Below are 25,152 nucleotides of genomic sequence, written 5' to 3'. Positions count from 1 at the left end.
TATACATGCACCATTACGAAATTAATGGTATGGTTTTTAATATAATATATAAAATACAGATCGAATTAAAGCAAATTGAAATTAGTACCGCCATCAATGACTTTTAGTTTGAATTATTGTAATTTTAATTTTAAATCAACCATGAACATAATACATAAGTATTATTAAATCCATGTTAACTGTTTAAAAAATGCCAAGTTAAATACTACGGTCAGGTTTTTAATGAGGATATCATCATTAATTGTTGTTGTCTTTGGTTTTAACTAAGAGACCGAAGAGAAAGCTAATTCTATAGACGTTCTGTAACCTTTAATAAAGATTCAGATCCCTTTGATTGGTATGATCGTGTCATCTTTTTTGGAAGTGCATGCACACTAGCCAATTTTCCAATAACTCGTCCTCTGAATACCAAATCTTGTTAATGATAGCTGGAACTTTTATTACGAGCTATAATAATTGCGTTTTTTTTTACTCCGATTCACGTATTTTTAGTGCATAATTTGTGTCACTTTATTCTACTACAACATCATCTATAGGCAGCTGCGAACCAGGTAAAATGTATGATATATTATTATTTATTACATTATACATATATTTTACATGTAATTTATTATACGGTGTATTTGATTCGAGCTCTTAAATACACAACCTCGAGAGCCCTCTAATTATCTGAAGGAAGATGATAGCTTAATTCTAATATTTGTATCTAGTAGGATAACATTCATCAGAATTTATAAGTGTAGAGTAGAATCTTAACCCAACATAGCTTAATTCAATTTTTGTAATATTGTTTTTTTTATTCATTTATTTTACGTTTTTTCAGTGAAAAATAACTATATTCTAAGTATATACCATGTACAATAAAATGGTTCTTGGCGTCCTTGCATTAATACAAACTTCCTAAAAGCATGGTATTTCTCTAAATAATTTCTGTAAATATTTTATTAAAAATCTTCAAAACACGGCGGATTGACAGATTCGATAACCTTTTACAAGTGTCTAGAAACATTATTTTTAAACAAAATAAATTTGACACTTCCTGAATATAAGAAATTGTTATTCAATTATCTTACAACAGTGATGTTTTCCAATGAGTCATTAAGAAAAACGAATAATAACATTTACCAAATTATTTGGTTATTCCATGTTATTTAATATATTTTCAAAAGGCAAACATGGGCTAAGTATCAACTCTTATTGTTTTTAAGTATTTTAATTTTAACAAGGCAGATAACTTATTTACTTGCTATCAATGTACAACTTTATTTAATATATATTATATGTGAACATTTTTAATTTTTTTGGGAGAAATTGTATATAAAAATCATTACTGAAATAATAAACAATTTAACATTTGGTATTATTAGATTGCCTGTACTTTTCTTAATAGTTTTCTTAATCCAATCTCTATAAAAGTGTATGAATACATAATAATTTTCTATATCAGGCATTTCAACACCTTTATCGGCTAATCCGTTCAAGCTGTGGCTAAATACTCCATATTGATATCCGTTACATATTAATGGACTTCCGCGATTTCTTAAAAATTTAATTTCCTTATCGGAGTTTGAACACAGCCATTTTTCCCATAAACCATCCGACGTTCTAGTCGGACACTTATCAGGACCGTACCTTGATTCTATGGTAGCGTTATATCCTAAATATCCTAATCTCATTACATGTTCTTCTGGCAAAATGGATTCTAAACTAAATCCAACAATTACACAATCATTCAATGTTCCAAATAAACTTAAAAACTCATTAGGAGAGCCAGACAATTCTATGATATGGCGAGTGTCTTCGAATGTATTTTTCAACTAAATGTCAAACATAATATTAATATAGATTAAGTACTTATGCATTTTTAAAATAATTAAAAAAAACATATAGTTAAACAGATTTTCGTTTTTCATTATATTTTCAGAAAATTTTTTCTTGGTATATTTAATAGTTATTTATACTGATTTTTTATTACTTGTATTAATTATAAAAATAACAACAATCTTTTTGTAGGGTAGATATAAATATACCTAACACTTATTGAAAATATGGAATGATTAGGACAAACTTTTCAATTTGTATTTCAGTGACTCGTGAAAATGAATCGGGATTATGTCCATGATACTTTTATTAAGTATACCTATTTAAATATTAGTCAACGTATTTAATATAATACTTGGTTGTTTAATTTTTCTTACATATTTAATTCTATATAATTAATTTAGATACATACTTACATACATTAATTTTTGTAGGCATATTTTGTTATAAATAAATGGTTGATTTTACATAATTACTGATAACATTGATAATTTATAAGATCAAAATAAGCATAGATTTGAATAATGGAATGAATAAAACAAAATATTTGAGTATACATATAATATTTATAATATTTATAAATATTAAATAGGTATATTTTAAAATTTAAACCATAAAACATACCTAACTGTAAAACAGTTCACCCAGTAAAAAAAATCAGCAAAATGTATGTACCTACAATATGCATTCACTATAAGTTTGACGAGGTAACTGTTACGATAAGTACTTACTTTCAATATGCTAATATCATGGTCTTGTTTAAGATCATTATAAGATTTGTGTTGATATACGTGGGAGACATGTCGCATGTGCTTTTTGTTAAAATAATGATTGTACACCTAAAACAACCATTACAGAATAACAGAACTATAATAAATTATATTAGGTATGATAAATGTGTATTTAATTTATCGTATTTATGCAAAAAAGTGTTCATTACCATTATATGTTTTGGAGAAATTTTGAAAGTGCAATGTGCAGAGGTCAACACTATACTTGGTTCTATCAAAGTACCAACACAATTACCACTTAAACCACTGGGAAGTTTCACATGAATAAATACCAAGAATGGATATCTGTTGCCTTCAAAAAACCGAAATTCCGGCAGATCAGGCTCATCAGGTTCTGTGGGTCTAGTAGCATGTTCTGCGTCTTCTGTGTTGTCATCCATTGTTGTTCCATCTGCTGGTGTACTATCCATTGTTGTTCTAGGAATTGTTGTTTTAGGCATTGTTGTTTTTTTTGTTGTTGTTGGTGGTGTTGTTTTTGCCGCCACATAGCTAATTATATGAAATAAAGTAAAGACCTTTCGCATGGTGTTTTTAACGATTATTCGTCAAAAGTATTGTTTGAATAAAAATTAGTACATATTATTTTTGTGAGTTTTTTTTTAAACAGTTAAAATCATAACCTAGGCAATTCATTGCATTTAGTTACACGTGAAATGTGTGGTGTTTGGTATTATATAGTTTACTGTAACACTAACATGATGTTCTTAACTTAACGCAAAAGACGTGGGATAATCATGATACCGTTATGTTATGTATGAAAAATTAAAAAAATTAGTTCACCACTTCACGGTTTCGTCCACACAGAAAAAAATTGACAATTCCAGGTATCTACAATAAGTGCGTTATTTTTTTTAAACACTAATTTTACTTTAAACAGATTTTACAGAGTTATATAGTAGCACACAACCTTATTTTTTCTTTCATATTTCATTCTGTTGCACGCAATAAATTTAGATAACATTTTATGGGTGGCCGAAGGTACATTTCCCTTTTTGGCCAGTACAATTATAAAAACTGAACTTGGTAGCTTTTATATTTAATTGAATATCATTAAAATTTATATTCATAAATGTGATTTACTGATTTTTAATTATTAAAATTATTACATACAACCGTGTAAAAAAAAAATTGCCTTACAAATATAAATTAATATTTTCGATTATATTAGTGGAACAGAAATTATAATACCTATATAATAATAATTAGAGCGCAGATTTCTATGCAATTGCATATTTTTTTCCTTTAAATATTTTTGGATTTTTATCAGTAATCTTTACGAATCATAATAGTATTAAGTTACTAGACAATTTTTTTTGCATATTTCTGCATATTTAATGATTATTGCATATTTTTATGAAATTTAAAATGTATTGCATTGAATTAAAGTAAAATTTAAAAAAAAGTATGATATAAAATTGTATCAAATAGAAAAATTCAAAAAGTTCTAGATATAATTTGATATAAAGTTCAAATAGATATGCTCCAACCACTTGGGTTGATGTCGAATGATCGTTCTCATCTGTATTTAAAGATGTTTTAAAAACATTATAGCTTCACAGAAAGAAAAATTAGAAACCGATATGTTTATTCATTATAATAATAAATAAAATATAAAAAAATATATTAATTTTTTAATTTTTAATACCTTTTTTACAATATTTAAATATAAGTACCAATATAATTCTATTAATATTGTAAAAAATTGTCATGTAAATAATTAAAATTGTCTTGCATATTTTCCGCGTATTTATATATTTGTTGCATATTTTTACGATTTTGACAGCATATATATGGCATATATTGATACTTTTTAGTGCATAAAACTCCGCGTTCTAATAATAATATAATTATGATAACATATATATACACATAATATATCTTTATCAAATTTCAAAAATTAAGATTGAGTTTTATTTATTATAATCATATGATATTTGTTAGACAAAATCAAATGTGAAAAAATAATAAAAAAAAAATAACTCGTATAATAAAATATTTTATTATATACCTTCGTAAAATTAAAAACTAATTTTTGTTTGACAAATCTGACTGTTCTTATAGTCTTCAATGTTAGTTTAATTTCGTTTATAGTTGGTTTTTTGGAAATAAAGATAAACTAGAGTTATTATTTGCTTGATATAAAATTAATTTAATTTAATTTCAGGTGGTAAACTGTAAGTGTTGGCCGAAAAGTGGCACTAGCCGAAAAAGGGTTACGCCTCATTTGCCTGCTGTGTTTAGCGTACTTCTATTATTATATAACAAATTCCTAGGTTGTTCTACTGTTCTACAACAATTAAATTTGAAGTTAGTTTGATAAAATATGTAAGTAATCAACAGTAAAATCATTACTAAATTTATTAGTATTTTATTAATAAATTATTTTTTTTTTAAATTGTTTAACTTGTAGATATATTTGTAATCAAATGAAAATTAGGTAACTATATTATCACTATTTTTATTATTAATATTCAATATAATATTACATAATATAATATAATATAATATTATGATATTACACGTGTGTAAAGCGGAGATAACTCATGCAAGTTCTACGTCCTCTTAAATAGATATAAATTATTGTATTATAACATCCATTTGTGACCATGTTAGGTTTGCTTAAAAATTAAGAACTAACTTATAAATTAGTGTATAAAAAGTCAATAAAAAAGTTTAATCCACCCAAATTAATTTATCAACATTAGTTATACTGTTTGATTCTCTCGAACAGCACTTTCCATTACCGCACAAAAAGCATAGCCAAACATCGTGTACAAAAATCACATAATATCGTACAAATTCATCAAATTTCGTGTATGTAAGTAGATATATTAGGTTAGTTATACATAAAAATAAATTAATAGGTATAGTGATTATTTTGTGCATGTTATAATAATAAATTATTTTTAAATATTTATTCAAATAAGGTTTAAGTAAGTATTATTGTGATTCATTTTTAATTTTATGATATACTTAACAAATCATAAAAAAAGTTATATATCTTTTGTAAAATTATTAAAAGGTTATACCTATTCAATAGACTGTTCATAGACGTTTAAAGATATTAGCCATGCGAATATCAATGTTTTAACATAGTTAATGAAAATATAGGATAATAATATGCTTACATCGCTTGAAAATTCAGCAGCTCTCACAATGAGCCACCAATAGGGATGAACCTATTAAAAGTAAAGAGGTGGATTACGTTTTATTATAGGTTTTTGACCTCCGATAAAACTGACAAAAAAATTGTTATAAAATAAAAAAGTATAAATAATTTAGTTCTAAATAAATGACTTTCGATAGTGGTAGAGGAAGGGGGGATAAGAGTCTTCGTCGCCACACTATACGATTCCCTCAGTATAGTGCGATGATGTCGGTGTCGAGCGTTCTGCACGTTTTTCCGGGAGAAAAATAGGTTAAAAAATGATTTACACCATTCTGCCGTTGCCGTATATACAGCACAGACTATAATATATAGCCACGCCACCGAATAGCAATATTCGAATATAATAATATTATTTAACCATCGGGACAGTGTGTGTATGAGAGAGGGGGGAGGGGTTTCTAATCTAGTTTGCTGTTCGCGCCGAGAGCTTTAAATACATTTTTAATAGTATATATAGTATATTTTTCACGGGACACTGGATCCCGATTGATAATGCGCCGAACAGCGCTCGGTGATTGTCGTTTCGAGTAACAAGCGAAAACAGTGTACGTGCTCACACACACACACACACACACACACACTATGTTTATTATTATCATTGCAGGAACGACGTGTGAAACGTTATTACGGGTGCGACGCCGCCGCGGGTAATACTGTGTGTGAAACGAATTTCACGGTGCACGTCGGACCGTGATCGGAGGCGGCGGCGGCGGCGGCGGCGACAAAATCATATATTTTCGCAATAATTAATATGGGCGAGAGGACGACGCTCGACGTGAAAAAAAAATAATAATAAATAAAACTGCGTTAAAGACGGCGGCGGCGAGAGCGAGTTATAAAGTCATAATAATAATAATATATAGCAATTTAAAAACGGCAAAATAGAATATCGCGAGCGGTGTGTTTTGTGCCTCGGCATTATGATGCGATAATATACTACCGCCGTCGCGCGCGCGACGTACTTGAACGTACTCGTAGCGGGCGGCGCGGGGAGTCGGGGGATGGACGCGGAGGGGCGATTAGCGCAAAGTGGCGGAAAATTATTGCGCGCGGGCGGGCGACGGCGGTGCGCCCGCGGCGAGTCGTCGACGGGTCCGCCGCTGTTGACCCGAACCGGGTGGTTGCGGCGGGTGGTGGCGGCGGCGGGGGTACCGGGTGACTTAATTGGACGTGAAATGCGCCGGTGATTGAACGGCTCTCTCTAGTCTCTCTTCGGTCTACCCTTCGCGCGGTCTCAGCGGCGCGGCGGCGACGAGCAAGTATTATTATACGCGAAACGGTGACGACGACGACACCGGGTTTGGCGCGCGCAACAACACCTCCGCCGACGCTCGTTACGCGATAATGATAAATAATATAACATATAAAACTATAAAAATACATAAATGACTTTAAAAATAATAATTTTAATAGGCATATCGATAATATATTTAATTATTATACCCCCTGTACCCATCCGCATACAAATAATATAATTTTATATTGCGATTATTTTTGTAGGTATCTTTGTAATTAGCACGATTTTAGATTATGCGTGAAACGAACAAATTTTCCTGTATGTCTAGAAAAGTTTGAAAATCGCATTCTTGTTATTGTTTCGTGGCCGAGCTGAGTCGTACATTAAGATGATTTTGTTTTTTTAATGACAAAATTGTAATACTTAGAACCATAAGATTCAGTAGGCCACGATGCAACTAATATTGGAAAACTGTTAAATAAAACCTGCTGTTTTTAAGTAATTAAAAATGTTCGGCCGCTACTATGTAAGTTTAGCTTGTTATAATGCAGAATTAACAAGAATATTCAAGGATTTACTGTACTCGGCGTTGGAGAGTCTAACAATCGGAAAAACAATTAAAACCAATTAGCAAACAAACCAGTTTTTTATTTTTATAAAAAAAAACAAAATCACCTCCACATAAAAAAATAAAACAACACATATTATTATTTTAGTATAAGATAATCATGCGTATGTCGTTTTTTGTTTTCTTTTACTCTCTAAATAGCCTTCTGTGAAACCTCCACTATCGATTCTTTTCCCAGAAAATACTCTATGTCTGAAAATAGTTTAAAATAGTTATTATGATGCGTTCTTCAACTAAGACAAATGGGAAAACATTAAACGATTACTTACATCTCTGCGTAACGGTCGATATCGGATTGGTGTAAAGACGGTTTAGTTGTTTTTAAAGCTTCCCTAAAATCGTCGTTAGTGATCGTTATCTGAGAGTCGACATCCGGCTGTAAAAAATAATAAATTGATTTAAATATTTTATACACGAATGTCTATTCACCAGACACGTTAGAGCAGTTGCACATAGATATTCATTTATGTAGGTACACTAATTTTCCCAAAAAATATTAATATTATACAAAATATTTTTTTTGCATAATTTTCAAGTCATTACAAATCAACATTTTTCAATACAAAAATATATTTTACCATTTTCTATCGTTATAATTTTTAATGTAATACTTCAAAGCATAATTATCCGAGAATTTCATAAAAATAAAATTTCAAGCAAGTAGTTAATTATTTGTATAAAATATTATATTAACGAATAATAATTTTCATTATATTTTGGCTCTTTGTGGGATATTAAAAGATATTATAATTGTTCAACTAAATTAAGGGGCTGCTATACCAGTATTTGTTATCTCGATCTTTCACATAATGTAGGAACAAAGATATTCTGTATTATCACGATTACGGCTCTGTGGTTCAGTTTAAGGCAAAAGCACCTAGCCATTATATATTTTATAAAGAAGAGTATTTCCTGTGCATTGACCGGATAGATTTTTAATATTTACATTTTTTATAAATATAAGTATGTTTTGTAATTGTAAATATTAAAAATCTATCCGGTCAATGCACAGGAAATACTCTTCTTTATAAAATATATAATAGATGATTTTGCTCTAAACTGAACCACGGAATCGTAATCGTGGTAATACGGAATATCTTTGTTCCTATATTATGTGGGAGATAGACAGAGAAAACAAATGTTAGTGTAGCGGCCCCTTAAGTATTTTTTCCAATTTTTGTAAGATAAAATATTTTTCGGTGAGTAAAACGGCTTGAAAACATAACTATATAGGTTAGCTATCTGGGTCAATTTTATATGATTTTGATTTTACTAACTAAAATTTAATAGGTATATAAAAAAATATGATTGTAATTATAAATATATTTTCCTGTAGCGTTCGATGTTTAATCTTTGACGAAATTATATTCACGCATATCTAAATTAACAATTTTTAGTTTTTTTTATTGTAACTTAAAAAGTATTGATCGTAGATCCTGGAAACATTCCACTGTTACTTAAATCAGCATTTTCTATACTATAATTATTGATTTGTTTTTAGTGCCGATAAACTCTTTTAAGATCTTTTCATAACTTTGGAATATATTTTCTAAATAATAATTATTAATTTAAATAATCATTTACTAACTATTATTTTTAGAACTATGATTTGGTTTTATTTAAAAACTGTTTTAAGTCTATGGAAGTAACTCATGGCATATCAAAATGTATATGATACACAATGGTTAGTATATAGATAACAGGTAAAATAATACGTATATACACTGTTCGGCAAAAGAACACGTCATGCTCTAAATAAATCGGTACTTCTGCGCATCCCCATGGTACATCCTGCTATAGTAAAAGTTCTCGATGGTGTGGCTCGGGAATGCGCAGAACTAACGTGTTATATAGCTGGACAGCATACAATTATCATTATTTGTGTTAGAAACCACAACATTATAATCGTTTTGTACATCTCAAAAATCGATAATTTGAAAAAAAAAACAATTTAGGGTTCCCTGTTTGTGTGTTGTAGTATGTCATTGGTTACATATTATACTACAAATACGATATAATAGTAAAATACTGAGCATATTGTATTAACGTTTATAAAAAGAAAACAGCGACTTTACAAACAGAATGCATAAATCCTCGACGTGATTAAAAATAAAAAAAAACTCTTCAAAGACTCGGAAAACCTACAATACAAGGCGATTTTATTAAAAAATTTTTTACTGATGAACATTGTGATTATTTAAACTCAAAAGTGATTGAATTTCGGTATTTTTAATCAATGTTTATCGAGCAAATATAAACAAAGTGATGCGCGTTAAATGCACGTCGGCGACAAAGCGTTGCGCGCGCGCACATGCACACACATACACAGATAGACAAGAATAGAACGGGATTATTTAATTGCTGCGGGACATTGGAAAGCCATTGAATTGGCGTCCCCGCCGCACCATCGATCCTTTTGAGGATCGGCTTACCACACAGGGACAGGTTCGCGATAATGACTTCTTTACTTTCGTCAAGTATTGTTTGCGTTGGGTTTCGATTCTGGAAACGGGATATTGGTTTCGTAGCAGTAACACCACAGCCGGTCGTGATGATATAAATATATTTGTAGTTTTTTTTTTATCTTTATTATCGTTATTATTATTTATTTTTTTTTCTTTTAATGTAAATAATGAGGATTCCAACGATACACTTAAAAATAAACGGAAATAAACGGCGGTGGCAGAGGATTAATAAATACGCGTCGTATTCAAAACGAAATAAACAACAATTCCAGTTCAGCGCCAAAAGCGGGTAAGCAAACTATGTATATAATACCGAATACACGATAAAAGTAAATTGAAGTTTTTTTCCGATCCACGACCGCACGACTTGTGATATTCACGCAAATATAAATACAGCTGTTTAAAAGTAAATCTGAAAAGTGCGTTTTTTATATTTTTACTTTAAATATCCAAAGGGTTAAATGCGGTTTTGTTTTGGTGACCGACGACTAATCGTCTACCCTATCACTGTTATTTTAGCGGATGGCAATTTTTGGAAGGCGAAACAAAATGAATGTTTTGAAGTTTCCTAATTAACAGTAATTTTTAAGAAAAATTGTTGATTATTAGAAAATATGTATAATGCATAATATACTTCGGCCTACGGGAGGATGCACTCGTTTTTTTTAGATTGACGACAGCAGCTGATATTGACCGATGCTAACGTTATAGGTATGTGGTGGGAGATTCGTGAGTTTGGACGCATTATGGTTGCTACCCTAGAGCGTCTCTCATGGACCGAAAAATATAAGTATAAACTATGTAATTTGTTTAAATTTGGTAAATGTTTTGAATGTAGACATTTTCCGGTTATTGACGACAATTATTAGTCAATGATGTTAAATTAATTTATATCGGTGTGGACGACATTCAAGAACATCCAATGATAAATGTATACGCAACAAAGTTTTGTTTTGTTTATTAAAAATATCAAGACGAAAGTAGATAAATGACCTAACTAGCGACAACCCAAGTAATCATATGAAATGATTTATTAGTTTATTAGTTATAGTAAGTATCTTTGCTTATATTCTGGCATGTTTTGTGTGCGATGAGCCCGTATGTTATGATCATTAATTGTAATTATAAGTTGTATTATTTGTGAACTGTTTAAATAAAATTTTAATTAAATTAAAGCGTTGTGGTTTTATCTAAGTTTAGTATTAAAGTATGGAGCACTAAGAACAATTTAAAGTAGCAATCGAAAAAAAAATATAAAAATAAAAAAATTTGTGACAATATATGATTTAGTTAGTGTTGAAAATCATGACAATAAAGTAAAGTCGGAGACTAAAAATGAATTAAAAAATACTTAAAATATAGGTGATTATTAAATATGAATTATATTTAATTTACAAAAAAGTAAATGTTGTTTTTTTTAAAGATAAAGAGATTGAAAAAAATCAAAGACCAACGACAAAAATCAGATATTTGTCTTCAAAAATAAGCGTCAAAAATGTTAATATTGACTAGCAAAAATTCTCAAAGCTCGAAGTTAGTACAACTGTCTGTGTCCCAATACCAAATGTTGATAGGGCTAGAGGTTCTCTGCGTAATTTACTTGTAGTATTTTTTTTTTGTGTTAAAATTATATTTATATTTATAAATTATCTAATTCGATTTTAATTTTATAATATTTATTTAATTTTAAATAATAATTAGTACTCAAATGTTTGAATTAGGTACAGCTAGAGTATGGCGTGTTGAAATACAAATATACAAAAGCACGAATTTCTTTATACAATGAAAATGTATAGAACTGGATGAAACTATGAAATACGAAAACAATAGATAGGGAAATAATAAATTCTACGCGAAGCTGCAGGACAAGAAATAGCTAATCACAAAGGCTTCAGTTGCAATTGATGCATCTGTGAACTGGTTGAAATACTAAAAAATGTGCTTGCAATGCAGCGGAAATGTTATGCAGTTCAAAATGTCATAATAATCTTAATTGTACTAATAAATAATTTATATTGTTCATCTATTTTATTACTTTCAATTAACCTAACTTTGTATTCGATTAAGTAGTGTTACGTGTAAGACGATCAATTGTTTTATTTAAGGTTTATCGTCATTGATTACAAATCTTGGTAAATTACGTCAATGATAAAAGATGTACATTTGAGTTTAAAACGTGGTCTTAACAACATTTACCTGCATGATTGAATCATTTTTGCAAATGAGGTTATTGACTCCAAATGACGTAATTTACCAATTTGTGTCATCTACCGTAACATATAAATAATTTTTCGTAATTAAAAATCTCTCGGCGACCATAACGGTAATAAAGTCATGTTAAATGCACACTTAAGTGACGAGTTTATAATATAAACTAAAAATATATATATATATTATATTTGTGTATAAGTGGTATAATATAAATATATAAGAATATGTTTATTAAAATACTATAATAAGGTGGTTATTATTATTATTATTATTTAGTCATGGGTATAGGAGTACATATAGTGTAAATGGCAGAATTCTAAGATAGATTTGCTATCAAGTTACCTACATATAAGTAAATAAAGCATTCAATATCATCATTAGTTTTATAATCGTTTCTATTAAAAAATAAATAATATGACTTATAAAAATGTGTTGGTACATCGAAGTGAATAGCCTTAAAATTTTCCAAAAATAAAATATGATTAGTTTTGTAAATTATATACATATATATACACATTTGTTTTTTTAATATTATTATAATACAACGTCAGTGGACGGATTTTTTTAGGGTGAGAGAATAGAGTTGTTATTAACCGACGGCATACACATGCGCGCCGCAAATGAATAATTCAAATAATAAAAAAATATATATAAAGAAGATTCCCCCCCTAGAGCACGCGCGTACACACGCACACACGTCGAGGTTATCTTATTTTTATTTGCTTGCCGAATCCGAATTGGGGGAACGCTTGCAGGGCGGTGACACATTTCTTTTATACACTGTTATTGTATATTATACGCTGTGTTCACGGATAATACCCCACTTGATTGCCTCATTTGTTTACTCGGTTTAATAATACAGATATGTATTGCACATGCTACTATATATATAAACAAACCGCGTTCAACACCATTACGCCGATATCGTCGACTTATAATACGATTATGTGTATAATATAATAATATTATATTATTATCTTTCGTCCTTCGGGTGGAATGGTTCCTGCTCTCTAGACTTGTTTCTATGAGAATACTGTGGTCTATATAGGCAAAGTACTAGGCAAGCATAAACAATTTTGAAAAAAAAGCACGAAACTTATAATAGTAAATCGAAAAACAATTCTTTAGAGCAATTAATCCGACAACTGGTGCTGACGTCAATGTCAATATAATGAAACAAATAAGATAAATAATAATTGTATTGTATTTATATGTTATATACTTTTGTATTTATTACGTATTAAAGGTATAAAAATATTATAACAAACGTGACATTCTCCAAAGTCATTAGAGTAGAGGGTTATTCAAATACCCCCCCCCTATTTTTTTTAAAATATATCAATTTTAAGTCAGAAAACAATAACTGAAAACGAAAAAAAACTCATCATGTTTATACATTATAGTGTATATAAAATAACTTAATATTTATAAGATTATACAATTGATCAGTGATAATAAACTTTGACAAGTATACTTAATATAAATATATAATATTATATAACTATATTTACTAATAAAACATACCCTTATGTTTAGTGTTATTTTCGCAATTTAATTAGAAAAGTGTATAATAAAATAAGCATAAACATATTGTGAGAGGAAAACACATCTGATTTTTTGTCTCATTCTTACAAATATGGAACACGATAAATATATACATTCGACAGTTCATATTTAAAAAATGAAAATATCAAATAAAACCGACAAACAAACACACATAAAGATTTTAACGTTAAGTTAAGTTAGAATATAACCATGTAGGTTAAATTTAACTTGCACTTATAATAAAGTAACATAACTAAACGTGAACTGCTAAACATACGTTTGATATGATACGTACTTGTAAGACAAGGACAACAAATATGGATGTGGCGTTATTATATTAATAATATTATTAATATATTTTAGAAATTTTAGATACTCACATTTAAAGACGACGCACTGTCTTGATCTGAAAAAAATTATATTTAAATTAATCATCAATGGATGTATATTTGTATATTTTTTGTTTTGTATACATTATTTTAAATAAAAATAATAAAAAAAAAAAAAGTTTTAAAAGGTCACTTCTTTTGCATGTGTGTTTTCGCCGTTTTACGAACGTGCAAAATATCAAATTTGTACATCAATTCTAATTGTGTGAGATATAAGAATATAACTAATAAAATTAAATATTAGTGTAAATTTATTTGTTAGCAACTTAAGGGAAAGGCCCTTTCCAAAAGGACATTGTTTGTATTCTCTTACAAGTTTTATACTGTGTTTTAATTTTCAAATAAATTATGAGAATTTTTAAAGTGTAATTTTATACATACTCATATTATCTTGCTTAAAAATAGAATTATCGTGAAAATCTAATTATACAGCAGATAAAGTTGTTCTCAACTTTAAATTAGATAATAAAAATATAGTTAAATTAAATTTAGTTTGTTAGGGATAATACAAAAACATTGTAATTGATAAATAACGTTATAATTTATACTCAACGATAATGTATATACTATGACAATAGTATATTGTATATTAAGCACTTTAGATTTAAAATCGAGTATGAATGAAAAGTAACACAGACCGCTATTGGTCTCTGTCCTCCGATAGTTCGATAAAAATATCACTGAATGTGTATTTTATGTAAATGTTTTTTTTCCTTTGACAAGTCAAACATTTTCCTATTATTCGTCGAATATGAAGGATACCATTAAAATACTAAAGAAAATGCCTCGTATCAGATTCCGGTGTCAAAAAAGTAAAATGACATTTGTTAGAACCCTCTTTTATACAAAATAATAATCTCACAAATAATATATTGAATGGAAACTGATAAATAGTACTATGAAACTTATTTTACTGTCGTCTGTCAAAACACTACATAAAGTTATAACGATAGTCACAGTTTATTTAAATAGAATTAGAAATGTATAATGCATTTAATTGAATTTCCCCTAAAACTTTAACATAATATACTTGTAATCGTTGAGACTTACAATATTAGAGAATCAAACAGATCAAATTTAACAATTAACAATGCAAAAATATTTACTAAATGAACTATTATATAATTATTAATTGCCTACTTAATCGTGTATCCTGAGGGTTGATTTGAAATATCTTATCATAATAGTCTTTTTTCCACTTAAAAGTATAAAATAATAAATTGCTATAAATTATTTACTATTGTACTGATAAAATACGATTACAATAATATTGATTTAGAGCTTAATTTCTAAAATGACCATCAGTTAACAAATATTCCATGCTCGCAGTTTGTGAAAAAATATAAAATATTAAGTAAAAACAAGTAATATTTGTCGGTTCTATAATTATATGTAATAAATACATTACTTATAAATGGTAAGTATTTTAATAATATACAATATACTATAATAGTTTTTTATAAAATAATTTTTGATTGTATTATAGTGACTAGTGGCTCTATATATAAAACTTTTAATATTTTGTAATAATATGATTAATAAATATCGAGAGGATGGAGAGTAAATGAAGAGATACCAACTACTTTCCATCATTTCTGGCATATACACGCAATTCCACCATAATAAAAAAATAATCGTCTGACACGGTAATAATATATGCGTATAGGTACCGTCTATAAAATATTTTTTTTATATTTTCAGCAGTTTGTTGGTTTAATTAAAAAAAAAGATGTTTCTCATTATCCATATTATAATATATATTTTGAAACTTTTAAATAATGGACACTCTCGGACACCGAAATTGTATTAGAGGTTTTACTGCATATTATACCTCATTGATTATTGATAGTCAACTGGGAAAATACCAGTTTTATATTTGTAGTATAACTGTATAAGCCATCGTTTCTTAACTTTTTTAATCACGCGACCTTCCAAAAAAGTATAAAATATGTTCAATATCACTTTGCGACCCTCCCTCCATATCTATATTATGTATAAATTTGAACAATAAAAGTATTATTTCGTTGGGAAACCATTAGAAGTGGAGTGCCCGTATTTATTGATGAGATATCCACAATCCACATTTAATCGACTGATTATTTTTGTGTTATAAAACGATTTTGAATGAAAAATAAAAAATTTTCAATGAAAAGGTTCATTTTGTAGATCAGTGTTTTATTATTTTGGACCTACGCGACCCCCTACAGGTCAAGGCGATCGCGACTCCCTGGTTGAAAAACGCTGGACTTTAAGCAATACATACCGACAATGGTACGCGTACTATGCTGGTTTATTTTTTATTAGTTGAAGCGTGTTTTTATTATTTTGTTTTTATTATTACTTTAAAATGGCAAAACATTTTTCAAGTGTTATAGTACACTACTTAATACTTTTTACATATTACACATAATCAATGTACTCAATACAATTTGTAGTTATCTTGTAGATAGTAGATACTTAAAAGTATCTCTTTGGGGAATGCCAAGGTTAGTTATTTTGACTAAAATGTACCAATATTTTTGTCAATCATACTGATGGATCTAACTACGTGATTATACTTTTGAAAACTGATAGGTATACATCGTTTATGTGGTCTAAATAGAGATCGATCAAGGTCATTTCATCAAACTCCTATAGTTTTGGTTCAAATATTTAAATTTTCATAATTTTTTAATGTTGATTATTCGAAATTTAAATCAAAAATCTTAAAATTAGTTAAAATAGACATATATTAAAGAATTCAAATCAGTTTTCAGAAATCTTATCATATCATAAGGTCCATCGGAACGATTGATAAAAAGTACATATTAATTAACATAATATATACCTAATAATGTCCATGCACGAGATGCCGTGTAGGTAACTTGTAAGTGCGCGTGTGGGAGCGCTATATACTATAGTCACGCCACACTAATTATATCATTGATCTCTTACTATGCACATACTTACAAGACCAGCACGGTAGCACGCATGCACTTAGAAAAATGTTAAAATTTAACTCTTTTAAAAATTTTTGCAAGCAATCTTTTTAAGAGCTGTTGATATTTTAAGGAATTAGGCAACACTAAAAAAAATTACACGTTATAACACGCCATAATCAAAATCAATATAAATATAAAAGCCTAAAAAAAGAACATTTTAGTATTAAATAAGCAAAACAATTAGTTAAAATATCCACTACATATCAAAATTAAAGGTTCTAACATTATCAGTGTTGTAGTGTTAGTTTTTTTTCAAATATTTTAATTTTTATGTTAGATATGAGCAATTTTAATTTGTAATAGTTTATATATTATTTTGGCTTAAAAATTTAAAAATCGAAAAAAATTAAAGCTACTTCACTGCTAATGTTCTAACCTTTAACTTTAATAAGAGGTAAATTCACTCTAATAATATTACAGTCAACAATACAATGTGTTGTTATAATGTCATTAATGATAATCATAATGAGTTCTACTGAATACAAATTTGCTATGTTACATATAATAATATGCAAGATGGAGACAACGGATTTTGTAATTTAATATATTTTGCGGCTATTAGCTTCGTAATCTGTACTATGTTTAAAATACTAGTGTCTTAGTATATTAAGCCATGGTTATATTATATATACTTTATATTATACTTGAACTAATTGCAAAACAAAAAAAAATTAATATTTAAATGATAATTCTAAATTAAATAAAAAACAAAGCATATTGCAATACATTAAAAATGAAAAAGTAAGATTTTATAAATATTTATAAATAATAATGTTTGCTTTAAAAAATATTTATACATATATACTAGTAGGTTATAGATGTGGTGAAATCTGGACTAACGAAATAACTACTTGTTTGATATTTTTTTTATTACTAGTTGTATTATTTTTATATAATATATTATATAGTAATAAATATACTTTACATACCTCTCAGTAGTCTTTTTTCTGCAATTGAAAGTGTTGAGTATAATAGTCCATTTAAATCTGCACCTGTATAGTTGATTGTTTCAGTAGCAACAATATGTAAGTTAATGTCTGAAGACAAAGTAACTTTATTACAAAGTACTCGTAATATATCTTCTCTATCATCCTAGGAAAAAAAATATATAATTTTGTTCCATTATGGACTTGATAAATAATTTAATTTTACGAAAATAGTAAACAATTTTTACAGAATAATCATTACATTATCATAGATACGTTTAAGGATAACAGTGAGCAACCAAAATTATATACAGGAAAAATCTATTAAATTTGGATAATGCAGTCAATGCAGTTATACATTTATAGTTCAACAACAATTTAAATGCTTTATATCATGAAATAGTCAGTTTTGGATATAAACCTAGTGAAATAGAAAATAATCTTACCATTGTCGGAATTGGACAATGTAATTTAACACCAATTCGACCAGGTCTTAACAATGCCTGATCAACAAGATCTGGACGAGAAGTGGCTGCAATCACCCATACGCCTTCAAATGTGTCAACACCGTCTAACTGGGTTAGGAATTGATTAACCACTCTGTCTGTTACTCCCGTTTGATCTGAACCTCGACTACAAAGTCCATTGCATAATATTTGCAAACAAAATAATAAATATATAAAATAATTTACATTATTAAAATATTTTAATTAATAAACTGACTTGGGTGCAATACTTTCAAACTCGTCAAAAAATATAATACATGGCTTTGCGTTCTGAGCTCTGTCAACATTATCATAAGATAAAAATCCATATAATAACACATATTTTAAAAATTGTTTGGATAATTTACCTTTGAAATACTTTTCTAACACTTTCTTCACTTTCACCAACATATTTAGAAAGTAATTCAGGACCCTAAAATATAAACATTATATTTTTTTTATTATTATTATTAACAAACTATACTTAAGAGGACGTCGTACTCGCATGTGTTGTCTGTCTTACTAATGTACATCATAACACATTTGTGTTCAACACTTCACAGAGCAAATATTGTGATGTTAGCTTTTATGTCAGAATAAATTTATCTATTATCAAGTTTAAAGGTAAGAACATTATCTAGAAAATTACATATGCTTTTATTGATATCATTTTAAAGTGAGTTATGAACATTTTAAAGTTGTAATATTTTACATAACTCACTTGTCTCACTTTAAAATGATAATATCAATAAAAGCATATGTCATTTTCTAGATAATATTCTTACTTTTAAATTTGAAAATAAGTAAATTTACTTTAAAATTAAAGCTAACATCACAGAATGTATTCTACTGAACACAAATTAGTTATGATGTACGTTTATAAGTTAGAGACAACATATGCAGATATGACCTCCTCTTAATCAAACATTTTTTCTTACATTGACTGAAATAAAGTTTAAGTTACTCTCTCCAACAATTGCTCTTGCCAACAATGTTTTGCCTGTACCCGGCGCACCATATAATAAAACTCCTGACTGTAGTTTAAGCGGACACTTGCTAAATACATCAGAGTACTAAAATATAGTAAATAAATAAAATTTCTACACAATTATAAAAGAAGATTACAATTTAAACTTACTAATGATGGCCAAATAATTGTTTCAGTAATTGATTGTTTGGCTTCTTTTAGACCACCCACTGATGAAAAATTGACATTTTTTTCTTTGAATAATTTCACATTATGTAATGAAAGTGGAACAGTTTTTTCAAAAACGTCAGTTAAAATAGTTTTATTCAATGTTTTATCACACCCACCTATTAAAATAAACAATAATATTACAATAATATTAGATACTATCAAATAAAATGATTTTATATTTACCCTTAAATATTTCAAATAAAACTTTATCACAATAATCAATAATATCCTGAATTACATAGTTATCCATTTTGTCACAAATAGTCATTAAAAAATCATCATCTACATCATTATTAAATTTAATTTTATTAAGTCGTTTTGAAATAATTATTTTCCTGTTCTCCTGTAAATTTCAGTAAATATTGTTTAATAGTTTAACAAAATAGGTAAAATAATCATACCATTATCATAAACAGGTTTATTTAATACCTTGTCAATTAATGGTACATGTATCACAGTTTTAAAGACATGTTTAAACTGTTTTGAAAATAAATTTTCATTTTCTTGATTTAATGGTTTAGCAGTACAAACAACTCTGATACAATACTGATTATTAGTGTAGTTTTCAATCAATCGCATTAACAAATGAAGAGGTCTAAAATAATAAATTGTATATTAAATATTAATATTATTTGATAAAACTACTTTTTTCTTACAAACGTGATATAAAAATGATACAAATTTTCAAATAATATTAAGAGGCCACTGCACCCGCATGTGTTGCCTTCGTCTTACAAATATAAAACATAGCAAGTGTTTTGTATGGGATAGAACCACTCAAGTTGTAGTGATAGTTAAAACTCCAAATCAACATACAATTATAGTTGAGAAAATTATCTGTGAAATATTGATTTTGTTTTCTTAATATAGGAACTTATACAAAAAATTTCTTATTGTTTCAAAATCTATTATTTTTGAACTTCAATAACTTTTTTTGTAGTAAAAATAATAAAAATGATATTTTACAACAATACTTTTCATGTGGTGAAAATTTTGTTTTTTAGTTATGAGTTTATGACTGTAAACTTCTTGGTTCTTTTCCACACAAAATAGTTTTTGCTGTTTTACATTTATTAGACAGTGACAAAAACCTAAGAATAATTAAGAGTTTTCTTAACTAATTTTAATTAATGTTTTCATTAAAATTTGTTAAAAAGAATTTATTACCGCATATAAATTTTAGACATATCAGCATGCTCATTAGGTTCAGAATTTAAATGACATAAATCATCAAAATCATCAATAACAATAATAGCTGGCTGATAATACAAACATTCTTGAAAATCACTATTTATTTGTTTTTGGACTGTTTCCCATAATTTACCTATAAAAATATTAAATCGTTATTAGTGATTTATAAACAGCAATATTGATTTATATGTAAAACCAACCTGCTAGAAACCTCCCGTTAATCCAAATAATTTTTACAAAATATGGACACTTAGAAAGCTTATTGCAAAATAATTTAGCTGCTGATGTTTTTCCAGATGCAATCGCTCCTTAAATAAAATTTTTAAATTAAGTATTATAGATAAATAATATTTTAATTTGTATTTACCTGTTATCAATAAATTATCAAATGCAAAAAATGTTTGTGGTAAAGATGTGTAACATTGTAAACCAGGTTTTAAGCACAGAGATCCAGTTTTATACATTTCTTTAAAACATCTAAAAAAATTTTTTATATTTTATTAATCATTTGCATTAAATATGAAACATTCAATTCAATAATAATAAATTAATAAAATTAAAATAAAATAAAATTATACACATAATTATTCAAATGTATCAATTAAATCCTCTTGATTTTAAGCAACAAAAAAGTTTTATTGTCTTTAAAATTAAAACTATGGAAATTCTGAATATTTCAATAAAGTTTATTCTGAAATCACAAGATAATATTCTAAATATAAATCTAATAATAGCTTATATTTAAAATTCCAATAATGAAGTTTTAATTAATTTTTCATGATTAAAGTAGTTGTATTGAAATGTTTCTATCAAAATACTTTTAGTTTGTACTTAATTAAATAAACACTTTAAATTATTTAGCACTTAAAAATATAATTACTAATATTAAATAATATAATTTTGGCATGTATACTTGATTTTGTGAAACATACTTTAATTCATAATGTTCTGGCTTTGAAATGTTAGATATTATACTTTCTATTATCTGCTTAAGATCAGCGTTTTTTATGGAATTCCCATGATTATTGTGATAGTTTTTATCAGTTTCACTTGTAAATGAGAGCATTCCAAAATTAAATTCATTGAGAAAAACAAAAGGAATATTTGATGGAGAAAATGTCACTAATACATCTATTGCTGATATTTTATTGTATACCACTCGTAGTAAAGTTGAATTATTTAAAACCAAAATTTCTCGAAGTATGATTTCATCTTTTAATCTTTTTATTGTGCATTCAATAAGTGTTTCTTCCTCAACTATTTTCTAAAATAAAAAATAATAAGTAATGATAAACGTTTTACTGTAGTTAAAATGTTAACTTACTATGTTATTTGAAGGGGAAATGTGAATATTCCGAACATCACAAATTTCATTTTCAATTCGGCTTATCGGTTCCAATATAACCTTTGAATTCATTTTTAGACCCAACATTTTGCTTAAGATATTAGTAACATAAATAGTTGGCCAAGTAATAACTTCCATTTTCTCAATATTATTCATAAATGGGTCCAGTGGACATAAACGTATAATTATAGATGGGTTATTAATTTTTGATTTGTTTTCTGAGTCTTCTGATTTGTTTCTATCAAATTCATGAATGAGTGATATTTTAACAAAACAATTCTCAGTAGAATAGGCATCATTATTTTTAAATATTATTGACATATGTTCTTTAGAAATAAGAGCACAATAATCATATATATAATCAGATTCTAATAATGTTTTTTCAACTAAAATAGTGCGATAAATAAAACGATTATGATATTTTGTTATAGGAATACAATAATTTTGATTAACAGCATCTGTTTGAACACTATATACATTTTGATTGATATTAATGTTTCTGTCTGAAGTCTTTACATTAGGTTTTACAACTATTTCAGTTGATTCTTTTAATGATCCAACTTGTAAACCATTTTCTAAATCATCTGAAAAAAATAAAATGTACAATATTATAAAAAGCATTATGTTCATGAATTTTGAAAATATTATTACCTATACAAATGTTTAAATGTACAAACTTTGAAACCCATATCGGAAAAATTTGATTTTTATGAACTATTTGTAGTTGTTGTAATATTCTATCTTGAAGCGAATAATTATTTAGCACCTTAAAAATAAATAGATAAATTTCATTTTGACATTCCATTATTTTAATATATTTAACATTTTACACGTTATACCATTTATTATAAAACATCAAAGGAAATTAATATCTTCATATATATATATAACTTTATATTTTGAAAAAATAACCTAAATGTGTATTATATCATGTTATAATAATTAAAACATATTTTGTAATGTTAGGTAAAATAGTTTTGCTTTATAAGGGTATTCGAATTAGATATATTTACACTATTTACAGATAAATTTAGTGGTTTACAACCGAGCGTCCCGAGCCATGATAATTACTGAAATAGTTTTTGAGTGATGATGAACTTTTGCTAAAAGAGGGAACCCTTAGATCTCTAAAATACTGGATAAGGGAGAAGCTGTTGAAAATGTTGATATGATATCAATGATTATACATAAAGAGATGTTGTAACTACATGTGTTATTTTCATCTTATTATGATCAATATTTTAATTGTTAAGTGAAATATTAGAGCTTTCAAACATTATTTTACATACATATAATTTAATTATATATTAAAATATTACAGAAAGCAAACGAGAGAATATAGATAATGATTTTATCTCTGTAGTTTGATAATAGGTCACTTCACACTAATATTTAAGCTAACAAAACAAAAAGGTATCTTTACTATTTACGATTATCATCAGAAATATTGTTATACATTTGATAATATTTGTATAATAATCAATTCAATTTTACAAATTTGATAGTCAACAAGCTATTACTTATTATGTTACTTACTAATAAGTCCCAATCTTCATTAGTGACTGGGGTAACAAAGACTCGTTCTAATGGATAAATTTGATCAATTAATGAAATCAACACATACTGTGATGCATTAAGTCCTATTGTTGTAGATAGCTCATAACTGATATTAAATGCATCAGCTCCATTTGAATTGCATGGAGTTTGACAATAGGACGCATAAAACTCTTGTTGCACACCATCGATGGCTGTTACTTTAAGACAAACCTATTTTAAAACACAAATTTATTGGATTAGTTTCTACAGGAAATGTATATACAGAAGATGTACTGTTTGTTTGTTGTGTCTCAAGTCGTTGAGTTCCCGAATCAATTTTGAAGATAAATGCACAAAACTATCTTCTACTGGTATAATGTTCACTCGCAGCATCCGGTCTTTCATTTTACAAGTTTCTAAGTTAAATTGCGGGTGTGAGTAATAAAATGATTTGCATTTAATTACATTAAAATGAAGTTTGTTATTAATTTTTGATCACAAGATTTAGATATTGTGTTATGTATTAGGTATGTTAAAAAGTAAACAATAAACATTTTGAATTTCCAAACATACAAAACGTAAAATACTGATAATTGTAAGTTGATAACGGGTGGAGGTAGATTTAATCTACGACGGAGGTAAATAACAACAGCAACGTAATAATTTTTTGTACCATACTTATGCCTCCAAAAGAATTGTTTTTATTCTAATTTCTAAGTTTAATCTGAGTACCTCCTAATCTGACGGTTGTAATAATTTTAATAACGATAATTTTAATTTAAAATTAATGTTTGGGATAAAAAATCGTAAAACACTATCTATGGACTACAAACGGTGTTTTTTCAAGATTTCAACCAAAATTAAGGTAAGTAGGTATCGGTGGTTTGTCAATCATACATATTTTGTCTTAATAATATGATTACAAGTTTAAAAGTTGTTATGAGTTTATTATTGAGACGGATCAGCCAGTTTTACACAAGCACTAATGCCTATTGGTTATTTCAAAGATAAGTATTTTAAATGGGTAAGTAGGTATCTTTATTTAAAATGTTTAAAAATTTAAATGTTGACCATTCACCTATTCAGTGGCGGCACCAATGACAGGCAAAGTAGGGCCATGAGCCCATGGCCCAACTTGAAAATGCCTGGCACTACCAGTGGCCCTACCACTAGCCTAATCTTAGACATTAAAATATACTCATTTTTAATTTTTTGTGACCCTACCTTATAATTT

At 27.5% G+C, this 25,152-nt stretch overlaps 2 protein-coding genes across 2 annotated transcripts; both read right to left on the bottom strand.

Moving 5' to 3' along the window:
• Positions 1 to 289: 289 nt before the first annotated feature.
• LOC113558111 (tryptase-like) lies at positions 290 to 3,052 on the bottom strand. Its single transcript, XM_026963623.1, has 4 exons — positions 2,762 to 3,052; positions 2,553 to 2,660; positions 1,379 to 1,817; positions 290 to 399 (listed from the first exon to the last, which is right to left on the bottom strand). Exons 1-4 carry the CDS (start codon positions 3,050 to 3,052, stop codon positions 290 to 292), a joined length of 948 nt encoding a protein of 315 aa, XP_026819424.1.
• A 4,611-nt stretch (positions 3,053 to 7,663) lies between these two features.
• LOC113556367 (peroxisome biogenesis factor 1) lies at positions 7,664 to 24,464 on the bottom strand. The gene is made up of 19 exons (XM_026961258.1): positions 24,213 to 24,464; positions 23,919 to 24,149; positions 23,034 to 23,148; positions 22,362 to 22,966; positions 21,970 to 22,301; positions 21,405 to 21,514; positions 21,238 to 21,345; positions 21,014 to 21,170; positions 20,276 to 20,441; positions 20,030 to 20,189; positions 19,787 to 19,962; positions 19,587 to 19,721; positions 19,017 to 19,081; positions 18,887 to 18,946; positions 18,610 to 18,796; positions 18,167 to 18,329; positions 14,248 to 14,273; positions 7,916 to 8,022; positions 7,664 to 7,838 (listed from the first exon to the last, which is right to left on the bottom strand). Exons 1-19 carry the CDS (start codon positions 24,321 to 24,323, stop codon positions 7,745 to 7,747), a joined length of 3,108 nt encoding a protein of 1,035 aa, XP_026817059.1. The 5' UTR covers positions 24,324 to 24,464; the 3' UTR covers positions 7,664 to 7,744.
• Positions 24,465 to 25,152: the final 688 nt, after the last annotated feature.

This window comes from Rhopalosiphum maidis, chromosome 3, assembly GCF_003676215.2.
Source record: "Rhopalosiphum maidis isolate BTI-1 chromosome 3, ASM367621v3, whole genome shotgun sequence".
Lineage (NCBI taxonomy): Eukaryota > Metazoa > Arthropoda > Insecta > Hemiptera > Aphididae > Rhopalosiphum > Rhopalosiphum maidis.
This window is presented reverse-complemented; position numbering and strand designations above follow the sequence as displayed.